At 39.7% G+C, this 22838-nt stretch overlaps 1 protein-coding gene across 27 annotated transcripts in view; it reads left to right on the forward strand.

The window, feature by feature from the left end:
- BPTF (bromodomain PHD finger transcription factor) overlaps positions 1-22838 on the forward strand; it is a 156866-nt gene that overhangs the window by 12727 nt on the left and 121301 nt on the right. For all 27 annotated transcript variants that reach the window (XR_010153367.1, XR_010153368.1, XM_054671499.2 and 24 more), the window contains exon 2: positions 15610-16432. Coding sequence is in view for 25 of the 27 variants with exons in the window: in XM_054671499.2 (XP_054527474.1) it covers positions 15610-16432 (823 nt within the window). In the remaining 2 variants the exon portion in view is untranslated. The remainder of the gene's footprint in view (positions 1-15609; positions 16433-22838) is intronic.

Genomic DNA, 22838 nt, shown 5'->3' on the forward strand with positions numbered 1-22838 from the left:
TGGCCATAGTTTATTCACCCCATTTTTGAGCTCTTAACATTCATTAGTCTGTGATTTCGATAATTAGTTTAGGAAAAAGGCTTTGAGTTTTACAAATAATGCTTCTGAAAATCTAGTAAAACCTTTAAATTTTATTTTTGCTTCTTCTCTTTATCAGGAAAGTAACGTAGAACATTTAGAAAACCCAGAACATTAATATTTTGGTTCCTCTCATTAGGTAACCATCTTTGTGTAAACATGTGTATGTACATACTTTTTTTTTTGAGCTGGAGTATCGCTCTGTCGCCCAAGCTGGAGTGCAGTGGCACAATCTTGGCTCACTGCAACCTCCACCTCTTAGGTTCAGGTGATTCTCTTGCCTCAGCCTCCAGAGTAGCTGGGACTACAGGCGCTCGCTGCCATGCGTGGCTAATTTTTTATATTTTTTTAGTAGAGACGAGGTTTCACCAGCCCAGGCTGGTGTTGAACTCCTGAGCTCAGTCAGTCCTTCCTCCTTGGCTTTCCAAACTGTTGGGATTACAGGCGTGAGCCACCACACCCAGCACATGTGTGCATACATACTTTTTACAAAATTGGAAGAAGTATAATTCATTTGCTAAATATTTTCACTTATGCCATGAAATCTGATTTTATCTTTGTGTATAAAAATACCTGCTCTGCTGGGGCTTCTAGTTGAAAACTAATGAATTTTAAAAATTAATTTTGTATTTAGCCACCTATTCTTTTTTCTAATTGTTTCTTGTAGCTTTTGCTTTGATTGGAATAATTTTACTCTAGGAATAAAGTTGTGTCATCTGCAAAAATGAATCATATGTACACATCTGATTTTCTTATATTTGTATCTCCTTTTTCTCTTCAAATTACATTGCCCTCTACCATTGATGGGAACCTGGGTAATAAAAAAAAAAGAAAAAAAAGAAACAAATTGCATTGTGTACCACCTCCAAAGCAATGTTAAATGTTAGTTATAACGATAGGCATCTTAGTATGCTTTCCGAATTTAATGGAACTGATGCGAATATTTCATGGTTAACTGTGGGTTTGAGACCTTCAATGTGTTGAATGTATTCACCTGGTTCTCTTTTTTTTCCTGTTTAAGTTTTTTTTTTTTTTTTTTAAATCAGCTATGGCTATTGTATTTTGTCACATGTCATCTTAGCATCTTTTAAGATGATCATATAGTTTTTCTCCTGCAAGCTACATATTAATTACAGTGGTGTATATTCATAGAATTATATTAGATCTTATAATATTGATCCACCCTTACATTCCTGCAGCAAACCTCTCTTGATCCTATTTTTTCATGTACTGTTTGACTTTTAAAAAGGTATTTTAATTTTTAAATAGTTTATACATGTACAGTGCATAATGTATTTGAGATTCATCTATGTTGTTGTGTGTATCAGTAGTTTCTTTATTGCTGAGTAGCAGTCCCTTATATGAGTGTATCACAGTGCATTTATCTGTTCAATAGTTGGATATTTCAGTTATCTCTGGTTTTCGGCAACTATGAATAAAGCTGTCCTAAACGTTTCCATAATGGTTTTGTATGAACACAATACTTGTTTTTCTTGAGTAAATACCTAGGAGTATGATTTCTGGGTTGTATGTTTATGAGAAACTGCCAAAACTGTTTTCCAAAGTAGCTGTACCATTTTGCATTCTTACCTGCAAGTGTATGAAGAGTTCCAGTTGCCCTGTATCCTCCCTAGTACTTGATATTGTCAGTTTTTTTTTTTTAAAGACACCTTAATAGGTATATAGTGATATCTCCTTCTGGTTTTAATTTGCTTTTCCCTAATGACAAATGGTTCTGAGCCTCCTTTTATGTGCATCTTTTTATTTGCCATCTGTATACCATTTTTTATGGAAAAATACTGAATTTTTTTTTTTTGAGATAGGGTCTTGCTCTGTTGCCCAGGCTGGAGAGCAGTGGCACAGTCACCACTCACTGCAGCTTCCACTTCCTAGCCTCAAGCCATCCTCCCACCTCTCAGCTTCCCCAGTAGCTGGATTTCAAGTGCGCACCTCCACAGTTGGCTAATTTTTTATTTTTATTTGTAGAGATAGGGTTTCATTATGTTGTCCAGACTGATTTCAAACTCCTGGGCTCAAGCAATCCACCTGCCTTGGCCTCTCAAGGTGCTGAGATTACAGGCATGAGCTGCCATGCCTGGCCAAGATACCAAAATCTTTATTTAAGATGTTTAATTGGGTTGCTGCTGCTCCTCTTGTTGTTGTTGTTGCTGCTGCTGCTCCTCCGCCTCCTCCTTCCCCTCCTCCCCCCTTCCCCCTTTTCCTCCTCTCCTTCTCCTCTTCCTCCTCTCCTTCTCCTCTTCCTCCTCCTCCTTTCTATTTTTTTAGACAGAGTTTCCTTCTTTCACCCATGCTGGAGTGCAGTGGCACGATCTTGGCTCACTGGAGCCCGTCATTCCCCGCCTACCCAAGGCTCAAGGTGATCCTCCCATTTCAGCCTCCGAAGTAGTTGGGACCACAGGCACATGCCACTACGCCTGGCTAATTTTTGTATTTTTAGTAGAGATGGGGTTTCACTATGTTGCCCAGGCTGGTCTTGAACTCCTGAGCTCAAGCAATCCGCCTGTCTCGGCCTCCCAAAGTGCTGGAATTACAGGCATGAGCCACCATGCCCAGCCAATTTCTTATTGAGTAGTAAGAGTTCTTTATATATTTTGGATATAAGTGCTTTGTTAGGATGTGTGATGTACATATATTTTCTCCCTGTCAGTGCCTTGCGTTTCATTCTCTTAACAGTGTCTTTTTCCCAGAGCATAAGTTTTAAATTTTGATAAAGTCTAATTTACCACTTTTTTTCTTTTACACATCTGGGGTTCGTCTAACAACTCTGCCTAATCCAGAGCTTGCCAGACTTTTTTGGTAAAAGGTCAGATAGTAAGGCCAGGCATGGTGGCTCATGCCTGTAATCCCAGCACTTCGGGAGGCCAAGGCAGGCGGATCACCTGAGGTTGGGAGTTTGAGACTAGCCTGACCAATATGGCGAAACCCCGTCTCTACTAAAAATACAAAAAATTAGCCGGTCATGGTGGCACATGCCTGTAATCCCAGCTACTCGGGAGGCTGAGGCAGGAGAATGGCTTGAACCCAGGAGGCGGAGGTTGCAGTGAGTCGAGATTGCGCCATTGCACTCCAGCCTAGGCAACAAGAGCGAAAATCTGTCTCAAATAAATAAATAAAAAATACCACTATTTAATACTAATATAAAATTAGTATTTTATATTAGCAGTAATATAATACTTTTTTTGACTAGTGATAGAATGACATATCTTTTTCTACCCTTTTGCTTTTAATCTATATATCATGATATTCATCTATTGTTTAATTTGTGAAAATAAAGATGGGGTTTTGCCATGTTGCCTAGGCTGGTCTTGAATTCCTGGGCTCAAGCAGTCCACCCACCTCACCCTCCCAAAATGCTGAGATTACAGGCGTGAGCCACCATACCTGGCCATATCATTATAATTTGAAATGGTTTCTTGTTTGTTTTTCTTTTAAATTTAATCTGACAGCCTCTTTTAATTAATGTGTTTTGGACCATTTACATTTAATATGATTGATAATGATTGGATTTAGGTTTCCTATTTTATTATTTGTTTTCTGATTATCTCTTTTTTGGGGGGTTTCTTCTGTTTCTTTTTTCTGCCTACTTTTGGATTAATTGAATATTTTTTAGTGTTTTATTAATTGGCTTTTGGTTATATCTGTGCTATGTTTTTGCTGTAGGAATTACAAAATATATACCTAAACTATCTACTTAGATTTAGCATTTTACCTCTAAATAAAATGTAAAATAAAACGTAAAAGTATTGCAACCATACAGGTTTCTTTATTCTAGCGCCCCTCCCTTATGTTATAATTGTACATATGTGTATATATCTTTATACACTTTCAATATATGTAGATACATACGGATATGTATCTACATACACTTTCAGTGTATATTATATCTATATGCATACATTGTATATATACATAGACATATGCCTACATACATTGACAGATATATATCTACATACATATACAATGCATGCATGATACCTTTGGCCAGTACATCCTTCTTAAATTTCCTGTTGCAACTCATGACTCAATTTCCTTGACCAGTTACTCCTCCTTCAGACATCCCTCTTACATGTGATAGTCCTCAGCATTTAGTTTCCCCAACTTTCCCCTAATTATCAGTTGTCTGAGTTACCACCATAATATCAATGACTTCTAGATCCACTTTTCTTCTTAGACCTCTCTTCTAAACTCCAGTTATGTATTTCCAACTTTCTGTGCTGTCCCAGATAAACTCCACATTGTAGGAAATAAAAAGAAAGGAGTTATAAAAGTTTAGGTTCAAAGCAAAATTTAGAAACTCACAAATGAGACAAAGATTTTGTGATGACAAAGGCTGTGGTCCACAATGAAAATATAAAACATGTCTCTATAAAACATATATGTGATAGAGACTGTCCCCAACTTTAAGCCTTTCAATAATTCATGTAACTGCAGAACATCTTTAAAGTACTGAGAGAAATGTCAATCCAGAATTCTGTATCCAGCAAAAATACCCTTCAACAATTAAGGTCAAAAAAAAAAAAAGACATTTCAGATGAAGAAAATCTAAGAGAATGTGTTGCCAAAAGTTCTGCTGTAAAATAAATATAAAAGAAGGTCTTTAGGCCAAAGGAAATACTAGAACTTCAGAGATAAAGAGCAACAGAAATGGTATCTGGGAAAATGTAAAAACACAAAGTTGTTTCTTAAGCTCTTTAAAATATGTATAGTGGTTTAAAGCAAAAGTTATAACACTGGTGAGACTTTCAATGTATGTAGATATATATATAGATACATATATCTATATATATGTAGATGTATGTAGATATATACCTATATCTACATACATATAAATATATATCTACATATATAGATACATACATATAGATATGTAGACATAGATACATATAGATATATATCTACATGAGATTGAGTCTAGCTTTATTGCCCAGGCTGGAGTGCAGTGGTGTGATGTCGGCTAATTTTTGTATTTTTAGTAGAGATGGGGTTTCACCATTTTGATCACACTGGTCTTGAGCTCCTGACCTCAAGTGATCTGCCCTCCTCAGCCTCTCAAAGTGCTGGGATTATAGGCGTACCCGGCCTTACGTGAGACTTTGAATGTATGTAGATATATATCTAGATATATATATAGTATAAATATCTGTATATATCTAGATGTATATACAGAAGATATATATCTAGATATATATGTATAAATATCTGTATATATCTAGATATATATACAGAAAAGCTTAGTTAATGTCTCTGTAGTACCTTTACTATAGAGCAGTTCTATCACCTTTGGGTGTGAGGGTGGTCTTTTGTGATAATGAAATTTTTAAATTGTCTGGAGCAGTTGTCTTTTTTTTTTTTTTTTTTTTTGAGATGGAGTTTCGCTCTTGTTGCCCAGGCTGGAATGCAGTGGCGCAATTGTGGCTCACTGCAACCTCTGCCTCCTGGGTTCAAGTGATTCTCCTGCCTCAGCCTCCCGAGTAGCTGAGATTACAGGCATGTGCCACCATGGCCGGCTAATTTATTATTAGTAGTAGAGATGGGGTTTCACCATGTTGGTCAGGCTGGTCTCAAACTCCCGACCTCAGGTGATCCACCCACCTCAGCCTCCCAAAGTGCTGGGATTACAGGTGTGAGCCACCGTGCCCGGCTCCTGCCTTTTTTTTTTTTTTTTTTTTTAAGATGGAGTCTCACTCTGTCACCCAGGCCGGAGTGCAGTGGCATGATCTCAGCTTACTGCAACCTCCGCCTCCCAGGTTCAAGTGAGTCTCGTGCCTCAGCCTCCAGAGTAGCTAGCTGGGACTACAGGCATGCACCACCATGTCTGGTGAATTTTTTTTTTTTTTTTTTGAGACGGAGTCTAGCTCTGTTGCCCAGGCTGGAGTGCAGTGGCGCAATCTCGGCTCACTGCAAGCTCTGTCTCCTAGGTTCACACCATTCTCCTGCCTCAGCCTCCCGAGTAGCTGGGACTACAGGCGCCCGCCACCACGCCTGGCTAATTTTTCGTATTTGTAGTAGAGATGGGGTTTCACCGTGTTAGCCAGTATGGTCTCCATCTCCTGACCTCGTGATCCGCCCGCCTTGGCCTCCCAAAGTGCTGGGATTACAGGCGTGAGCCACCACGCCCGGCTAATTTTTTTTTTCTTTTTTTTTTTTTTGTATTTTTACTAGAGACAGAGTTTCACCATGTTGCCCAGGCTGGGCTCAAACTCCTGAGCTCAGGCAATCTGCCTGTCTCGGCCTCCCAAAGTACTAGGATTGCAGGGGTGAACCACTGCGTCCAGTCTGTTGCCTTACAGTATGTCTCACCATTTGGATTTATCTGATTTATTTATTTATTTATTTTGAGACGGAGTTTCACTCTTGTTGCCCAGGCTGGAGTGCAATGGCATGATCTCGGCTCACCGCAACCTCTGCCTCCCAGGTTCAAGCAATTCTCTTGCCTCAGCCTCCCTAGGAGCTGGGATTATAGGCATGTGCCACCACGCCTGGCTAATTTTGTATTTTTAGTAGAGACAGCGTTTCTTCATGTTGGTCAGGCTGGTCACGAACTTCCAACCTCAAGTAATCCGTCCGCCTCAGCCTCCCAAAGTGCTGGGATTACAGGCATGAGCCACTGCGCCCAGCCTGATTGTTTTTTACATGCATAGATTGAGTTTAGTATACTTGTGATAGGAATGCTGTATAAGTGCACGTCTCCTCCTCAGCACATCTCATCAGGAGGTGCACCATCAATTTGTTCCATTATTGATAAGTTTGGTCACTTGGTAAAGGTGACATGTGCTAGAATTATCCCTGTAAAGGTATCTTTCGCCTTTGAAAGTAGTATTTATCTGTAAGGTGATTCTTTGAGAATATCCTATTGCCCAACAACCTTTCACCCAGTAGTTTTAGGATCTGTTGATGGTTCTTGCTTGAATCAGTTACACCGCTGATTGCAAATGGTGACTTCTCTATTTCTATCATTTCTTTGTTAATTATCTGGCATTTGAAGACATCTCCCTTTCTTCCTCTCTCCCTTTGGAGTCTTACTGAAGAGTGGGCTCGAGTTCTTTTATTATTCATTGTGAAAAACAAGAGGGCAGGCATGGTGGTTCACGCTTGTAATCCTAGCACTTGGGGAGGCCCGAGGTGGGAGGATTGTGTGAGCCCAGGAGTTCAAGACCAGCCTGGGCAATGTAGGGAGACCCCATCTCGACAGAAAATTTAAAAATCAGTTGGGCATGGTGGTGCATGTCTTTTGTCCCAGCTACTCAGGAGGCTGAGGTGGGAGGATCTCTTGAGCCCAGGAGGTGAGGCTGCAGTGAGCTATGATAGCACCACTGCACTCTAGCCTGAGCGACAGCAAGATTCTGTCTCAAAAAATATATATATTTTATTTTATATATATTTATAACTATGTATCTATATAAATGTATATAATAAAAAAGAAAAACAGGGGATCTTTATGTTACAGTTTTTGAGCCACATTTTAGGAATGTTTACCAAACTATCCTAGAGCCATACTTACTTGGGGAAAAAACTAAGGAGGTATATGAAAGCTATTTTTATCTTTCAAAGGCTAAAAGACATTAAATGAGTTCTTAAACTTTTTCGAAGCCAAAATTTTTCTTTATCCTGTTTTGCTACTGAAGCAAAATTTTTTCTTGAATATAGGATAACATTCACTAGTGGTGGTTGAACCATTGTATTTAGTGGCAATCTTCTGTAAATAAATCTTTCAAATATAAAAGAAGTTATCCCATTAAAATAATTATAAAATAGTCCAAACATTCAGAAAAGTTTTAAAAATATAGGCTGGGCATGGTGGCTCACACCTGTAATTCCCACACTTTGGGAGGTTGAGGTAGGAGGATCACTTGGGCCCAGCAGTTTTAGAGCAGCCTGGGCAGCATAGAGGATACTGAATGTATTTTAGCTTTGTGTTGACAACCCAGTGGGTTATTTGAACTTCACTTATTGTGTGGTAGTCCCTAGATGTATCTCTAGACCAGTGCTGTCCAATAGAAATTTTTGTGATGATGGAAATATTCTGTATGTGTACTGTCCTATATGGTAGCCACGAGACACATGGCTATTAAGTAAGCAACTGAAATTTTTGTTCAGGTCTCATACTTTGTAACATTGTCACTTCACTGATTTGTCTCCTTTATCTGTCATTTCTCCCACCTGCACAATAGGCACTTGTTATTTCTCAAATTCCCTTTCACTGAGAGGTCAAGTCAGGTGGTTTTTAACAATATGGGAGGAAGTCTAATATAGTAGTAAAGACCATAGCTTAGGACTTGTGTGGGTTTGTTTGTTTGTTTGGAGACAGGGTCCCTGTCGCCTAGGGTGGAGTGCAGTGGTACAGTCTGGGCTCACTGCAACCTCTGCCCTTTGGGTTCAAGCAATTCTAGTGCCTCAGCTTCTGGAGTAGCTGGGATTACAGGCACACGTCACCACACCCAGCTAATTTTTGTTATTTTAGTAGAGACAGGGTTTCGCCATGTTGGCCAGGCTGGTCCTAAACTCCGGACCTCAAGTGATCCACCCGCCTTGGCCTCCCAAAGTGCTGGAATTACAGGCATGAGCCACCAAGCCCAGCTGGACTTGTGGGTTTGTTGTTGTTTTTTTTGTTTTATTTGGGACCTGTGTTGGTTGTAACTCTTAGTGGTACTGGCTGTGACCTTGGACAAGTCATTTAGCCTCTCTATAAACATCTTTGAAAGGAAGTAATAATGGTATCTATTTTATGGAGTTGATCTGAGGATAAAAATAAGATAATGCACTTTAAAATGCTTACTTAGCACAATGTCTGGCAAATAGAAAGCACTCTATAGGCCAGGCGTGTTAGCTCACACCTGTAATCCCGGCACTTTGGGAAGCCGAGGTGGGTGGATCACCTGAGGTGAGGAGTTCGAGACCAGCCTGGCCAACATGGTGAAACCCCGTCTCTACTAAAAATAATAAATTAGCCGGGCATAGTGGCACATGCCTGTAATTCCAGCTACTCGGGAGGCTGAGGCAGAAGAATAGCGTGAACCGGGGAGGCAGAGCTTGCAGTGAGCAGAGGTCACGCCACTGCACTCCAGCGTGGGTGACAGGGTGAGACTCCGTCTAAAAAAAAAAAAAAAAAATTATCCGGGTGTGGTGGTGGGCACCTGTAATCCCAGTTGTTTGGGAGTGAGGCGGGAGAATGGCTTGAACCCAGGAGGCAGAGCTTGCAGTGAGCCTAGATTGCACCACTGCACTCCAGCCTGGGCGACAGAGCCAGACTCCGTCTCAAAAAAAAAAAAAGAAAAGAAAAAAGAAAGCACTCTATAAAAGCTAGCTGCTGATTTTTATATTATTACTGACACAGAGGATAGGGATTGGGGGCAAATGGAATGTACTGGAAGAGCATAACCTTGTTCAGTAATAATGTTAATGCTAGATTGGGACACTATTCCACATGAAAAGGTGAATCCTTGTTACATTTGACAACTAAGTTTCATAATTTTTAAAAGATTTCAATGCATCACAGGTTATTTCTTCTTGATGTGCCATTCATGGTTTATATATATGTAACAGTAGATTAAATAATTAGATTTTATTAGTTCTGGAGTATTAACTTCGGCTGGAAATGAACTTCCCCCTTCTCTATACCAATACCGAGTGAGGCCACTTTCTCTCAGATACCAATTAGAAATAAGGGGACAATGTTACATTTTTTCCTTCTAGAAACACACATTATATAGAGAGTTGCCTTTTGAGGTCTAGAAGTCTGAAAACACTGTAAATTCTTTTTTTTTTTTTGAATTAGTACAATAAATGTAGGGGTCAACTCTAAAAAATCGACAGTGGTTTCTGGGATTTGATCTTGGCATGACTTTACCCCTGCATCTCTGCCCTCGGCAGGTAGTTTTGTTTATGGGTGTCATTGGTTGAACAAATATTTTTTTAGTTGCTACAATAACTAAAACATGATCTGTCCTCTAAAGGAGTCAACAAATGAGCCAGGGGGCATGAGTAATTGCCTGTAATATAATTGTGCTCACGCTGTCATGGAGGACCGTACAAAGTGTCAGAAGCACAGCACCTGGAGGCACAGCAAAGGGTAGTAGAGGTGACATTTGAGCCCGGCCTTGAAAACTGTCTAGGGTTTCTCAGAATTTCAGCAAAGTAAGGCAATTTCTGTCTAAAATATATAGGCAAACTTTTTTTTTAATTAAAAATATGAGAAATTAATTAACAGATTATGACTACAATGCGTATTTAAAAACCAAGGCATGATGAGTGCTGTTGACCAGTTCATCCGAACAGTTCAGAGAAGAGAACATCCATGTAGATCCCTTTTGTGTTACAGAATACAAAGGAGCAGAAAATTTTGCCTCAATAACTGCCAGGTCATTCTAATTAGAATACCTATACATTGTAACATAATTCCTCCGTCGAGGTAATAAGCTATCAGGTGGTCCAGAGTTTGCCATTCAGTCAGGAAATTCACTCCCTTAACCTAGACTGTGCTGGAAATTCATTGACAAATTTTGTTCTTTGATTCTCCATTTTTCTTCAGAATTCATGCAGACCACTTGACTTCCTTAGCAGTTTCTTTTGTGGGCGTATATTAATGTCTTTGGTTAAGCTTCAGCTTCCCTTTGCATCAATCCTGTTGTAATCATGCCTCCTGAGGCATCTTTTTGCTTCCCTTGCATGAGTTTCCAAAACCCTTTCTGCTTGGTAAGGGGAGTATCCATTTTCTTTAAAGTAGTGGTTTTCAAACTTGCCGCACATCAGAATTATTTGGGGAGAAGGATAAAAATATAGATTACTGAGCTTCACCTGGGGTTCTGTGAATTTGGGTTGCATTTGAGATTACTTTTAACAATTTACCAGGTGATTTTTGCTGCACCTCCATTTCAGGGCAGCTTTTCAAACTTCAATGACCATATAAATCACCTGAAGATCGTGAGAAACTGCAGATCCTAATTTAGTAGGCCTGGGCTTGGGCCTGAGATTCTGAATTTCTCTCAAACATGATAATGCCAGTCACTTGTCGAGTAGCAAGTTTTTTGTTTTTTATTTTTTGTTTGTTTTTCCAGTATTTTCATGACATTCAATGAATAGCAAGGTTTGAAGGTAACTTCTGGAATTTCATCTAATGTGTATTAATTTTTACTCATCTGGATCTTAGGGAAAATAACCTATCAGGTTATAGGGAGGTGTTTCTCAGAGTATGGTTCGCCAGAACAGCACAACCTGGGAATTGTTAGAAATGCAAGTTCTCAGCTGGGCGTGGTGGCTCACACCTGTAATCCCATAACTTTGGGAGGCTAAGGCGGGTGGATCACTTGAGGTGAGGGGTTTGAGACCAGCCTGGCCAACGTGGGGAAACCCCTTCTATACTAAAAATACAAAAAAAATTAGCCGGGCGTGGTGGTGGGCACCTGTAATCCCAGCTGCTCGGGAGGCTGAGGCAGGAGAATCACTTGAACCTGGGTGACAGACGTTGCAGTGAGCTGAGATTGTGCCACTGCACTCCAGCCTGGGCAACAGAGCAAGACTCCATCTCAGAAAAAAAAAATTCAGGTTCTCAGACTCTATTCTAGGCCTATTGAATCAGTGACATATGCGCTCTGAAGTTTGAGAACCACTGTTTTAAGGCTTCTCACTGTAGTCCTGTATTTACTTACGTAGAAATCAAAACACATTTCTAATGTTGTCAGATAATGCAAGGATATCATTTTCTTGTGTAAGTGCATGGGCTAGCACTTTCAAAACTACTAATTCTTGTAATAAATGTTTATTTAATAGCTTATTATATGCTAGCCACTACTTAACATTGGCAAACTTAAAAAATCCCTGTCGTTAAGGAGATTATATTCTAGTGGTGATATTAACTACTAGTTCATGTATGTATTCATCCGTAAGTAGTATATAAACTGTATTTCCATGGTTTTATATTGTAAAACTTAACTTTTCTTTTGCTTCATGGTGTTTTTGTTTGTTTGTTTTTTGAGACAGAGTCTCGCTCTGTTGCCTAGGCTGGCAGTAGCATGATCTCGGCTCACTGCAACCTCCATCTCCTGGGTTCAAGCGATTCTTCTGCCTCAGCCTCCCAAGTAGCTGGGAGTACAGGTGTGTGCCACCATGCCCAGCTAATTTTTGTATTTTTCTTAGAGATGGGGTTTCACCATATTGGCCAGGCTAGTCCGGAACTCCTGACCTCGTGATCTGCCCACCTTGGACTCCCAAAGTGCTAGGATTACGGGCATGAGCCACTGTACCTGGCCCTGTGTTTTTGTTTTTAAGATTGATCCATGTTGATATGCATAGCCCTAAATTACTCAAAATTGATCTACAGAATTCTATCCAACGAATAAGCCACAATTTGACTGTTTTCCTGTTGATGGACATTTTGGTTGTTTTCAGCTTGGTTGATTGTTTCTTTGCTTTTATAAACATATTAAATGCTCTGCATTGTTCTGTGTGGGAAACATGCTAGGGGAGAAGAAAAGACACACACACAATATCTTTAAGGGTAAACAAGCTTTATCCCATGTAAATGGCAATGCAGATATAATAAACAAATGATATAATAAGCAAATTGATACAATAAGCAAATTGTAATGGAAAGAGGAGAAGGGAAAAGAGGTATATATATTTACACTCACCATACTATGGAGGATTCATCACCAGACTGGGAAGCAACAGCCTGGGCTCCAGAGTCGGCCACTTATCTGTGCACAGACAAGGAGAGGTCTCATGAAGCTTCGGCAGAGTCTGGGACCCTAGCTCTTTTTGTAACGAGTTGTTTGGCATGAGGTCCAGTCACGAGGGGCCTTCGTGACTGGGCTCAAGGAACACAAAAAGGTCAACTTGTTTTTGCGATTTTCTGCTTTTTTTTTTTTTTAATAACCACCATATAGGAATAGACTGAAATAGAGATTTCTCTGAAACAGTGCTGGATGAACGCCTCAAGGGGCTCACACAACCTTTTCCAAGACTTGGTGACCATTGTTTGTGTGCACGTTCAATTGAGTTCAGATTTAATATTTAACTTTTCCTCCACATGCGTATGCATAAGGATAGTTTCTCTAGAGAAGTGTTTTTCTAATTGTGAGCTGCAAGCGGCATGTTTTAAAAGTAGAAAGAGAATAGAATAGAAAATGTTGGTAGGAGAGAAGATATTAGTATAAGGCATGTAGTGAGAATAGTGTTTTATAGAGCTTTTGTTTTCAGGGGTATGTGTACTGGATAAGATGTAAAATATATTTCTTACTTTGGTTGTGGGCAAACAGGTGTGCAGGCTGTTCAGTTATAAGCAGAACCTTAAACTTGACAATCCTGAATTTCTCTCTGAAGTTGTGATACCAGTTTACAGTCCCAGTGGTGGTATACTGGTGTTTCCATTGTTTTGCATCCTTCCCAATAGTTTGTTTGGTTAAACTGTTAAATTTTTTTCCATTGAGGAGTATGAGAACAGTTATCTCACTGTGGTTTTACTTTGCCTTTCCTTGCTAACTAGTGAGATTGGGGTCCTTTTTTTTTTTAATGCAGGAAAATTAATATAATTCACCTGGTAGAGAGATACCAGATTAGTGTTGAAAATGATAATGAGTGTAATGCTCAGTGGCATATTCTAAATACACTTCTGTGAAGAAGTGAAATGACTTGACTTGCTAATACTAATGATTGACAGTTGAGGGGCTTAAGTGGTTTAATTTAATGTCGTTCTCTCTTTAAACACTGTAGTCTATGTTCAATTCTATAAACTTGAATCTTTGAATTTAGTATAATGACTTTGTATTTATACAAGACTATGAGTAGTCATTAGTGGCAGCATCATTTTATTGATTTGAGTATTAATATTTTTATATTTTTATAGATACCCGTCCAATTTTTTCTTTTACAATTTTATAACGAAAATACATGTATGAATTATTTTTTAAAGTATAAAAAAGTAAAAAGAAATTAGTCTTCTTTTCCTGTCCCCCAACTCTCCCCAGAAGCAAGTACTATAAAAAGATTCTTATATGACCTCTTAGATATATATATATACTTTATCACTATCCCCTTGCCCTCCTCTTTTTATTTTTAGTTTATTTATTCAAATGACATTCTATTCATTGTTCTGTAGCTGTTCATTCCTTCTGCTTAACACTGTATCTTAAAGATTGTTTCATTTTAACACATAGGAATTTTACCACTACTGAATTTGATTCCATTCTGTAGATGCATCATAATTCATTTGACTATTTATGTATATTTAGATTAAAAAGAAAACCCACATAAAAATTTCAGCTTTTGTAAACTATATTGAATTAAATATTTTGTACTTAAATGAATGTGTGACTACAGGATAAATTCCAGGAGGTGGAATTACAGGGTCAAAGGGACATACATTCAGATAGATGTTTGCCAAATTACCTTCTAAAAATCCAACCAATTTATACTCTCCCAAAAATAGATCAGAATGGGCCAGGTGCGGTGGCTCACACCTATAATCCTAGCACTTTGGCAGGCCGAGGTGGGTGGACCACCTGAGGTCAGGAGTTCGAGACCAGCCTAGCCAATATGGTGAAACCCCATCTCTACTAAAAAATACAAAAATTAGCTGGGGGTGGTGGCGCCTGCCTGTAGTCCCAGCTACTCAGGAGGCTGAGGCAGGAGACTCACTTGAACTTGAGAGGCGGAGGTCGCAGTGAGCCGAGGTCACGCCACTGTACTCCAGCCTAGGCGACGGCTGTAGGTGATTAAATGAGATAGATACGTTTGTTAAAAACAAAACTCTCAATTATTTATATTGATACATTTATATACTTACATATGTATATCTGGACATCACATCTCATAATTGGAGAACAGGTATCTAAAAAGTTGTTTAACTGACTGTTAAGAAATGTAGTCTGTTGTCTGTTTCCTAGGTAAGCCACTTTTCTTTTCCCCCAGCATTGGAATTCTTCTCTTTTCTCCTCCTCTGCACTTCCTTCCTTTCTGTCTTCACCTTGAGCCCATGCTTCACTGTGGAACCACTTAGGAGGTACTTCTGACAAAAAAAAAGATCTGCACTGGGAACTTCGTGTCTGGTTGTTGACAGGCATTTCTGTATTGCAGCTGACAGTGTGAGATCTATTGCCCCTACTTTGTGCTGTGTATCTTATGTGTAAATGTTTTTTCTCATTTATATTCTTGTCAAATCATTCACAAATGCAGTTATTTATTATTATTATTATTTCCTTAGAGATCCTTGTTCTGACACTGTTATTTTTTAATCATGATTACCTGTGAGCCTGTTAATCTCTCTAGGTAATTGAGAACTGATTATAATTTATAATTTTTTTACTTCTGGTTTATAATCTAATGGGAAAACTTTGCATCTAGATTTTCTATAGACTTAAAAATTAGAGCTGAATCATTGCTTCTTCGTATTATTTTAACTTGACAATTATTAAAGAAATGTACTTATATATTTTAGGGGGGTATATGTTCAAATAGGAAATTTGTAGAAATGATGTAATGTATTGATTTGTAATGATGTCACGTCTTTATTTACAGGTAGGCGAAAACCAAGAGTACATCGGCCTCGTTCTCCTATATTGGAAGAAAAAGACATCCCGCCCCTTGAATTTCCCAAGTCCTCTGAGGATTTAATGGTGCCTAATGAGCATATAATGAATGTCATTGCCATTTACGAGGTACTGCGGAACTTTGGCACTGTTTTGAGATTATCTCCTTTTCGCTTTGAGGACTTTTGTGCAGCTCTGGTGAGCCAAGAGCAGTGCACACTCATGGCAGAGATGCACGTTGTGCTTTTGAAAGCAGTTCTGCGTGAAGAAGACACTTCCAATACTACCTTTGGACCTGCTGATCTGAAAGATAGCGTTAATTCCACACTGTATTTCATAGATGGGATGACGTGGCCAGAGGTGCTGCGGGTGTACTGTGAGAGTGATAAGGAGTACCATCATGTTCTTCCTTACCAAGAGGCAGAGGACTACCCATATGGACCAGTAGAGAACAAGATCAAAGTTCTACAGTTTTTAGTCGATCAGTTTCTTACAACAAATATTGCTCGAGAGGAATTGATGTCTGAAGGGGTGATACAGTATGATGACCATTGTAGGGTTTGTCACAAACTTGGGGATTTGCTTTGCTGTGAGACATGTTCAGCAGTATACCATTTGGAATGTGTGAAGCCACCTCTTGAGGAGGTGCCAGAGGACGAGTGGCAGTGTGAAGTCTGTGTAGCACACAAGGTGCCTGGTGTGACTGACTGTGTTGCTGAAATCCAAAAAAATAAACCATATATTCGACATGAACCTATTGGATATGATAGAAGTCGGAGGAAATACTGGTTCTTGAACCGAAGACTCATAATGTAAGTAAATCTGGTCTTAATTTTTTGTATGCATTTAAAATTAAACCAGTTTCCTTCGTGATTGATGTAGCAGAGCTATGCTGTTGATGTGGTATAAACCTTTGTAACTTAATAGTTATACAGTTAAATAATTTCTTAATTGAAGGAATATGTGCATTAAAATAGCTTTTAAGAAGGTAAAGGAAACATATATGAAAGAAGCAAAATTCCATTGCTTTTTGATGCCTAGGCTAGGAAATAGAATGTTTCTAGTTGGGACTGGGCACAGCAGCTCACGCCTGTAATCCCAGCACTTTGGGAGGCGAAGGTGGGTGGATCACCTGAGGTCGAGAGTTCGAGACCAGCCTGGCCAATATGGTGAAACCCCACCTCTACTGAAAATACAAAACTTAGCCAAGTGTGGTGGCGCACACCTGTAATCCCAGCTACTCAGGAGGCTGAGACAGGAGAATTGTTTGAACCTGGGAGGCAGGGGCTGCAGTGAGGTGAGATCACACCACTGCATTCCAGCCTGGGTGACAGAGACAGATTCTGTCTCAAAAAAAATAAATAAATAAGTTTCTAGGTGGAATGCCACTGTGGGCCTGTTTTTGGTTATGTTCCCCTATAGCCTAGCTCAGCTCTTCCACCCTTAACTTTGGTGTTAGGGTTGTTTTACTTCTTTTTTGGTTTTACCATATCTGTATGTAAAATGGAACAGCAAGAAAATACCTAGTTGTCTAAGGAAAGGTCAGTTCTGCCATTATTGGTTGGAATCCCCCAGGAGAAGATGATCCCAACAGACTGAGGGTCATAGTCTGGCCTCAGTGTTCCCGAGGGTTTTGAGAAGCTCTTCTGGGAAGCCTGTGGGCGAGGTCAGGAGACAGTCTCAGGGTTTACCTCAGTCAGGGCATCAGGCAGGGTTATAGTATGGACGGAGTATCTGACATCCTGTAGATATATGGTCAGAGGGATGGGCTACTTTGTGTCTTCAGCTTCTGAAGTCTTCAAAGCCCTCTTCCAGTTCTTAGAATTAGGTCAAATGAAAAAATCTGGTAGGATGAAATGAATGTCAGAGCAGGGCATGGAAAGGAGAGTAGAAACTTTATCAATGTGCTGTTGAGAGGTCTGAATCCACACCGATTCTTGATTCTTTGTGGCTGGAAGCTTATAGAGCCTTCGCTGTCTATGGTGTTCTGCAGTTTTACAGTGATACGCCCTTGTGTGGGCTGCTTTCATCCACGAGGTATTTTTGGTGGGCATTTTCAATCTGGCAATTATGTTCTTTGATTCTGAGAACTTCTCTTGACAACTTCCTCTTTTCCCTCTTGTATTTATCTTGAGCTATGATTTTATTGAACGTTGGACTTCCTATTTTGGTCTTCTGACTTTCTTATCATTTCTCTCCAGTTTTCCTCTTTGTCTCTTTTTCTCTTTGGGGTATGTGTATATGTTCAGTTTTTTAAGATTTCCTTATCTTGGTCGTCCAACCCTACTATCCAGTTTTTCCTTTCTGCTACCATATTTTTATTATCTAAGAGCTCTTGTTTTTAGAATCTTCCTTTTAAAAAAATAGTAAAATCCTGTTTCTGTGTCTTGGATATAGTATTTTCTCTTACCTTTCTGAGGCTATTAATGACAGGTTTTTTTTTTTCTCCTCTGTGCATGGTCTGTTTCTTCTAAGTTGCTTCTTCCTATTCTTTTTTTTTTTTATTACTTACTCAGATGTTTATTAATTCTTAATTTTCTGCTCCTCATTAACATTGTGGTACTATGTAGCCAGTTGGAAGCTCTGAGCAAGTGGGTGGGCCTTATCAATTTTGACTTAACCATTGGATGATTTTCATTGTCTCTTTTATTGGGGGAAATCCCTCTTGTCAGTATCTTGAGGTCTGTCCTCGAGAGTAAGCTCTAGAGGAGCAGTGGCATGGAAGGGCCTTTTCCTGTGTCCTGCTTGAAGCATGGTCTTGCTGGTGGTATTCTGGTGGCTGAGTGGTGGAAGAAAGCTTCATTTATTGTGCACACAGCATTTACTATGTGTATTGTCACTTAAATCCTCAGTTTTTTGTACAGTACCTTTGTTCACAACTGAGCGTGGTTTCTGCCAGTCCAGGGAACCTCAGTTTACCTCCTCTAGAGACTAGACCTTTGGCAGCTTGAAGGGGAGAATGGTGGTTTAGGAATCTGCTCCAGCCAGTTCCCTATTCTAGAGACACCCCTCCTTGTTATCATTGCGTTTTGAGGATTGTGTTCTCAACTTCACCTTCCTTTTTAGTTTGAGATCAGACTTTCTTGGGTCTGCTGAAGCAGTAATCACTTGTTCATCTACTTAAAAATTTTTTTTTGTTGTTACCATGTCTCCCCTACTTTATCCTTATGAGTTCGTCTTTAACAATTTTTTTTTTTTTTTTTTTTGAGACAGAGTCTTGCTCTGTCGCCCAGGCTGGAGTGCAATGGCGTGATCTCGGCTTACTGCAAGCTCTGCCTCCCGGGTTCACACCATTCTCCTGCCTCAGCCTCCGAGTAGCTGGGACTACAGGTGCCCGCCACCGTGCCCGGTTAATTTTTTGTATTTTTAGTAGAGACGGGGTTTCACCGTGTTAGCCAGGATGGTCTTGATCTCCTGACCTTGTGATCTGTCTGCCTCGGCCTCCCAAAGTGCTGGGATTACAGGTGTGAGCCACCGTGCCTGGCCAGCAGATTTTAAAATTTTTTTTTGAAGACAAGATCTCCCTTTGTCACCCAGGCTCTGGAGTGCAGTGACACTATCTCGGCTAACTGCAGCCTCGACCTCCTGGGCTCAAGCAGTCCTCCTGCTTCAGCCCACCAAGTAGCTGGGACTACAGGTGTGTGCTACCATGCCCGGCTAATTTTTGCATTTTTTGTAGAGACAGGGTTTCACCATGTTACTCAGGCTGATCTCGAACTTGTGAGCTCGAGCCATCTGCTCTCCTCAGCCTCTCAAAGTGCTGGGATTATAGGCGTGAGCCACTGCGTCTAGACTAACAATATTTCTTTCTTTCTTTTTTTTTTTTTTTTTTTTTGAGACAGCGTCTCACTCTGTTGCCCCGGCTAGAGTACAGTGGTGCGATCCTCGGCTCACTGCAGCCTCCATCTCCCGGGTTCAAGCGATTCTCCTGCCTCAGCCTCCCAAGTAGCTGGGACTACAGGCATGCGCCACCACACCCAGCTAATTTTTGTATTTATAGTAGAGATGGGGTTTCACCATATTGGTCAGGCTGGTCTCGAATTCCTGACCTTGTGATCCGCCCACCTCAGCCTCCCAAAGTGCTGGGATTACAGGCGTGAGCCACTGTGCCCGGCTAACAGTATTTCTTTAGCATGGTTTTAAGAAGGTTTCAGGAGGGAACAAAATGAAATCTGTCACCTTAACCCAGAAACTGCTGTGAGAAACAATACTTAAGGTTTTAAATGTATATTCTGTGTCTTTTGGTTTGGATCAGATATTTTAAGAAATATGTGTAAAATATGTGTAACTTTTTTCTTTTCTTGCTCCCTTACCTCCCAAACATCTGGTCATGGTATTCATTGTGCCATTTTTTGTTTTTGTCTTTGTTTTGACATTTTGCTGTTGAGGTGGTAACACAGAAACCTTTGTCAGCAAGGTCATTCCAAATGGTGAAATAACTGTAACCACATTTTTAAAGTTTAAAGTTTACTGCTCTCAGGAAGCTGAGGCACAGGAATCGCTTGAACCTAGGAGGCGGAGGTTGCAATGAGCCGAAATGGCGCCACTGTACTCCAGCCTGGGTGATGGAGTGAGACTCTGTCTCCAAAAAAAAAAAAAAAAAAAAAAAAGTTTACTGCTGTGTTGTCATTGTAAGTGGAAATTCAGTGATGCTGCCTGTCAGGGAGCCCGGTGCTTGTACTCTGTATAGACATTCAGCAGTTAGCAGGTCACGTTCACGCAATCTCAAGTGCCCTCCTGAAAGGAGCTCATAGTCATCAGGATGGCTGGGAACAAATTAGGAAGTAAGTGAAATTTAGTCCATGCTCCAATTCTCCCATTCCTGTGCCTTCCTTCCTGTGCTGCTTGTCCTTACCCTTTGGATATTCACTCTCACTGCCTCTTTCTTTCCCTGTGCTGCCCTTTTTGGCCAGATACAGACCAAAGGTGTCTTGTCCACATACAGAAACACCTTGACATCTTTAAGGCTCATTACACAGTAATCAGTGGTATAGGTCTTAGTTTCAGAGACCTGTAAAAAGAAGTAGTTGTGATAAGTTAGTAACAGCCAAGAGCAACATTTATTGAGCACTTCATGTGTGCCTCACAGTGTCCTAAGCATTTTATGTATTTTAAAATTAATCCTCCCAACAGCCCAATAATGCAGGTACTATATTTTTTAATTATTATTTTATTTTTAATTAATTAATTACTTTTGGAGACAGGGTCTCACTGTCGCCCAGGCTAGAGTGCAGTGGCATGATCACGGCTCACTGCAGCGTCAGTCTCCTAGGCTCAGGCCATCCTCTCACCTCAGCCCCCCTAGGAGCTGGGACTACAGGCATGTGCCACCGTGCCCAGCTAATTTTTTTATTTTTTATTTTGAAGAGGTCTCACTGTGTTGGCCAGGCTGGTCTCAAACTCCTGGGTTCAGGCAATCCTTTCACTTCAGCCTCCCAAAATCATAGGGTTACAGGCCTGAGCCACCATGCCCTGCCTTGCAGGCACTATTTTTGTCTGCATCTTATAGATAAAGAGACTAAATCTCAAAGAGGTTAAATAATTTGCCCTTGATTTGCCCAAGACCCTGTGGCTCTTAGGAGGTAGAACCTGGAATTTTTTTCAGAATGTGTTTTATAAGAATATTTTCAATACCTTATTTTATACTGTAGTCTAGTTTTCAAACCTTCTTGAGAAATCTGCAACTTGCATTGTTTTAGCTGTTAAAACCAATGCTTATAACTTGGGGAGAAAGATACTATAATGGTTTCTGTTATATCTGCAGTGAGTATTTATGAAATCTTTAAAGATTTGAAATAAAGGCGTTTTTAGAAAATCTAAACTAAGTGGCAATTTCAGAAAAGTTCTGTTTCCTAATACATCAGTATCAGTCTACGAAACAGCATTCAGGGAAGCAAAATATATACTATTCGATAATTACATAAATGCAGACCTTTGAAATCACGTGACTCAGATGACTTTTTAAGTACCTGTGGGTGATTTTTTGATACATTGTCGAGGAAATCAAATATTTTATTTTTCTTAGTGGAACAGTAAAATACTTACGTTTGTCAATAAAACTGTTCATTTAAGTTTATTTGCTTTAAAAGCTATGGTCGTCATTCAAATTGCCTTTTTTGATGCATAATAAACTGCACAGATTTTAAAGATGATTTCAGGCAAATAGGATTATCTTTTTCCATGCTGTGATATCTTGAATATTTTTCTATGTAAAATCAAGTAGGAAACTTTAAACATAGTGATATGTGTCAACAATTTTGACAAATCTGAAAGATTTTACATCTTTTATGAAAATGAGATTAAAATAATTTCAGTTTAACTGTACCTTTTTGGTAGATTATATGTGGACTCCTCATGATAGTTTTAAAGCCATGTAGAATTTTCACGCAGTTTATAGTATGCAGAGGTTTTAATTGTAATGTTAGCAATTTATAGAAATTAAGTTTTCTGTTATTGCTTTTATTTAATAAGTGCTTAAAAATATGTTATTTGTATAGATTAGTGAAGCTTATAATAAAAAAAGGTTCTTATACATGAATTTATAGTCCATCTGAGAAGCCAAGACATATTCAGCATATAACTCAGAGGCCAGTTTTCATTCATTATGTAAGTGGGCCAATCTTTCTTAACTATTGCTTTTATCCTGTCAATCCTTTGCTCTGAAATTAGGACCTACTAAAATAGAAATTACCAGATTAGATTAGCATGTTTTTCTGTCACTCTCCATTCTAAATATAATTACGTGAACACAGCATTATATTTCATTTTTTTGCAGAGACAGAGTCTGACTATGTTGCCAGGCTGGTCTCGAACTCCTGGGCTCAAGTGATCCTCCAGCCTTGGCCTCCCAAAGCGCTAGGATTACAACAGGCGTGGACCACCACACGCCTTTAAACAGCATTTTAAAAATCTGTATTCATTTTCCGAATGAACTAAACTATGCTTTTAAATCTATACAGCTTTCTACTCCCCATTCTAGGTACAAACCACATATTAACTTACTGACTTCCCGTGCCTGAATTCCTTCTGTCCACGTTCAGTTCTGTATGTCCAGCAGACTCCTGGACATGTCCACAAGGCAGGCACCTCAAACGTGTTTAAAACCAAACTCATCATTTCCCCCCATTACCTACTCTTCATCCAGTGTTCTCATCTTAGTAAATGGGATTACTGTCCCACCAGCTGCTCAAGCTAGAAATATGAGAATAAACTTTTTCC

The sequence above is a fragment of the Pan troglodytes genome, chromosome 19 (genome assembly GCF_028858775.2).
Source record: "Pan troglodytes isolate AG18354 chromosome 19, NHGRI_mPanTro3-v2.0_pri, whole genome shotgun sequence".
Taxonomy (NCBI): domain Eukaryota; kingdom Metazoa; phylum Chordata; class Mammalia; order Primates; family Hominidae; genus Pan; species Pan troglodytes.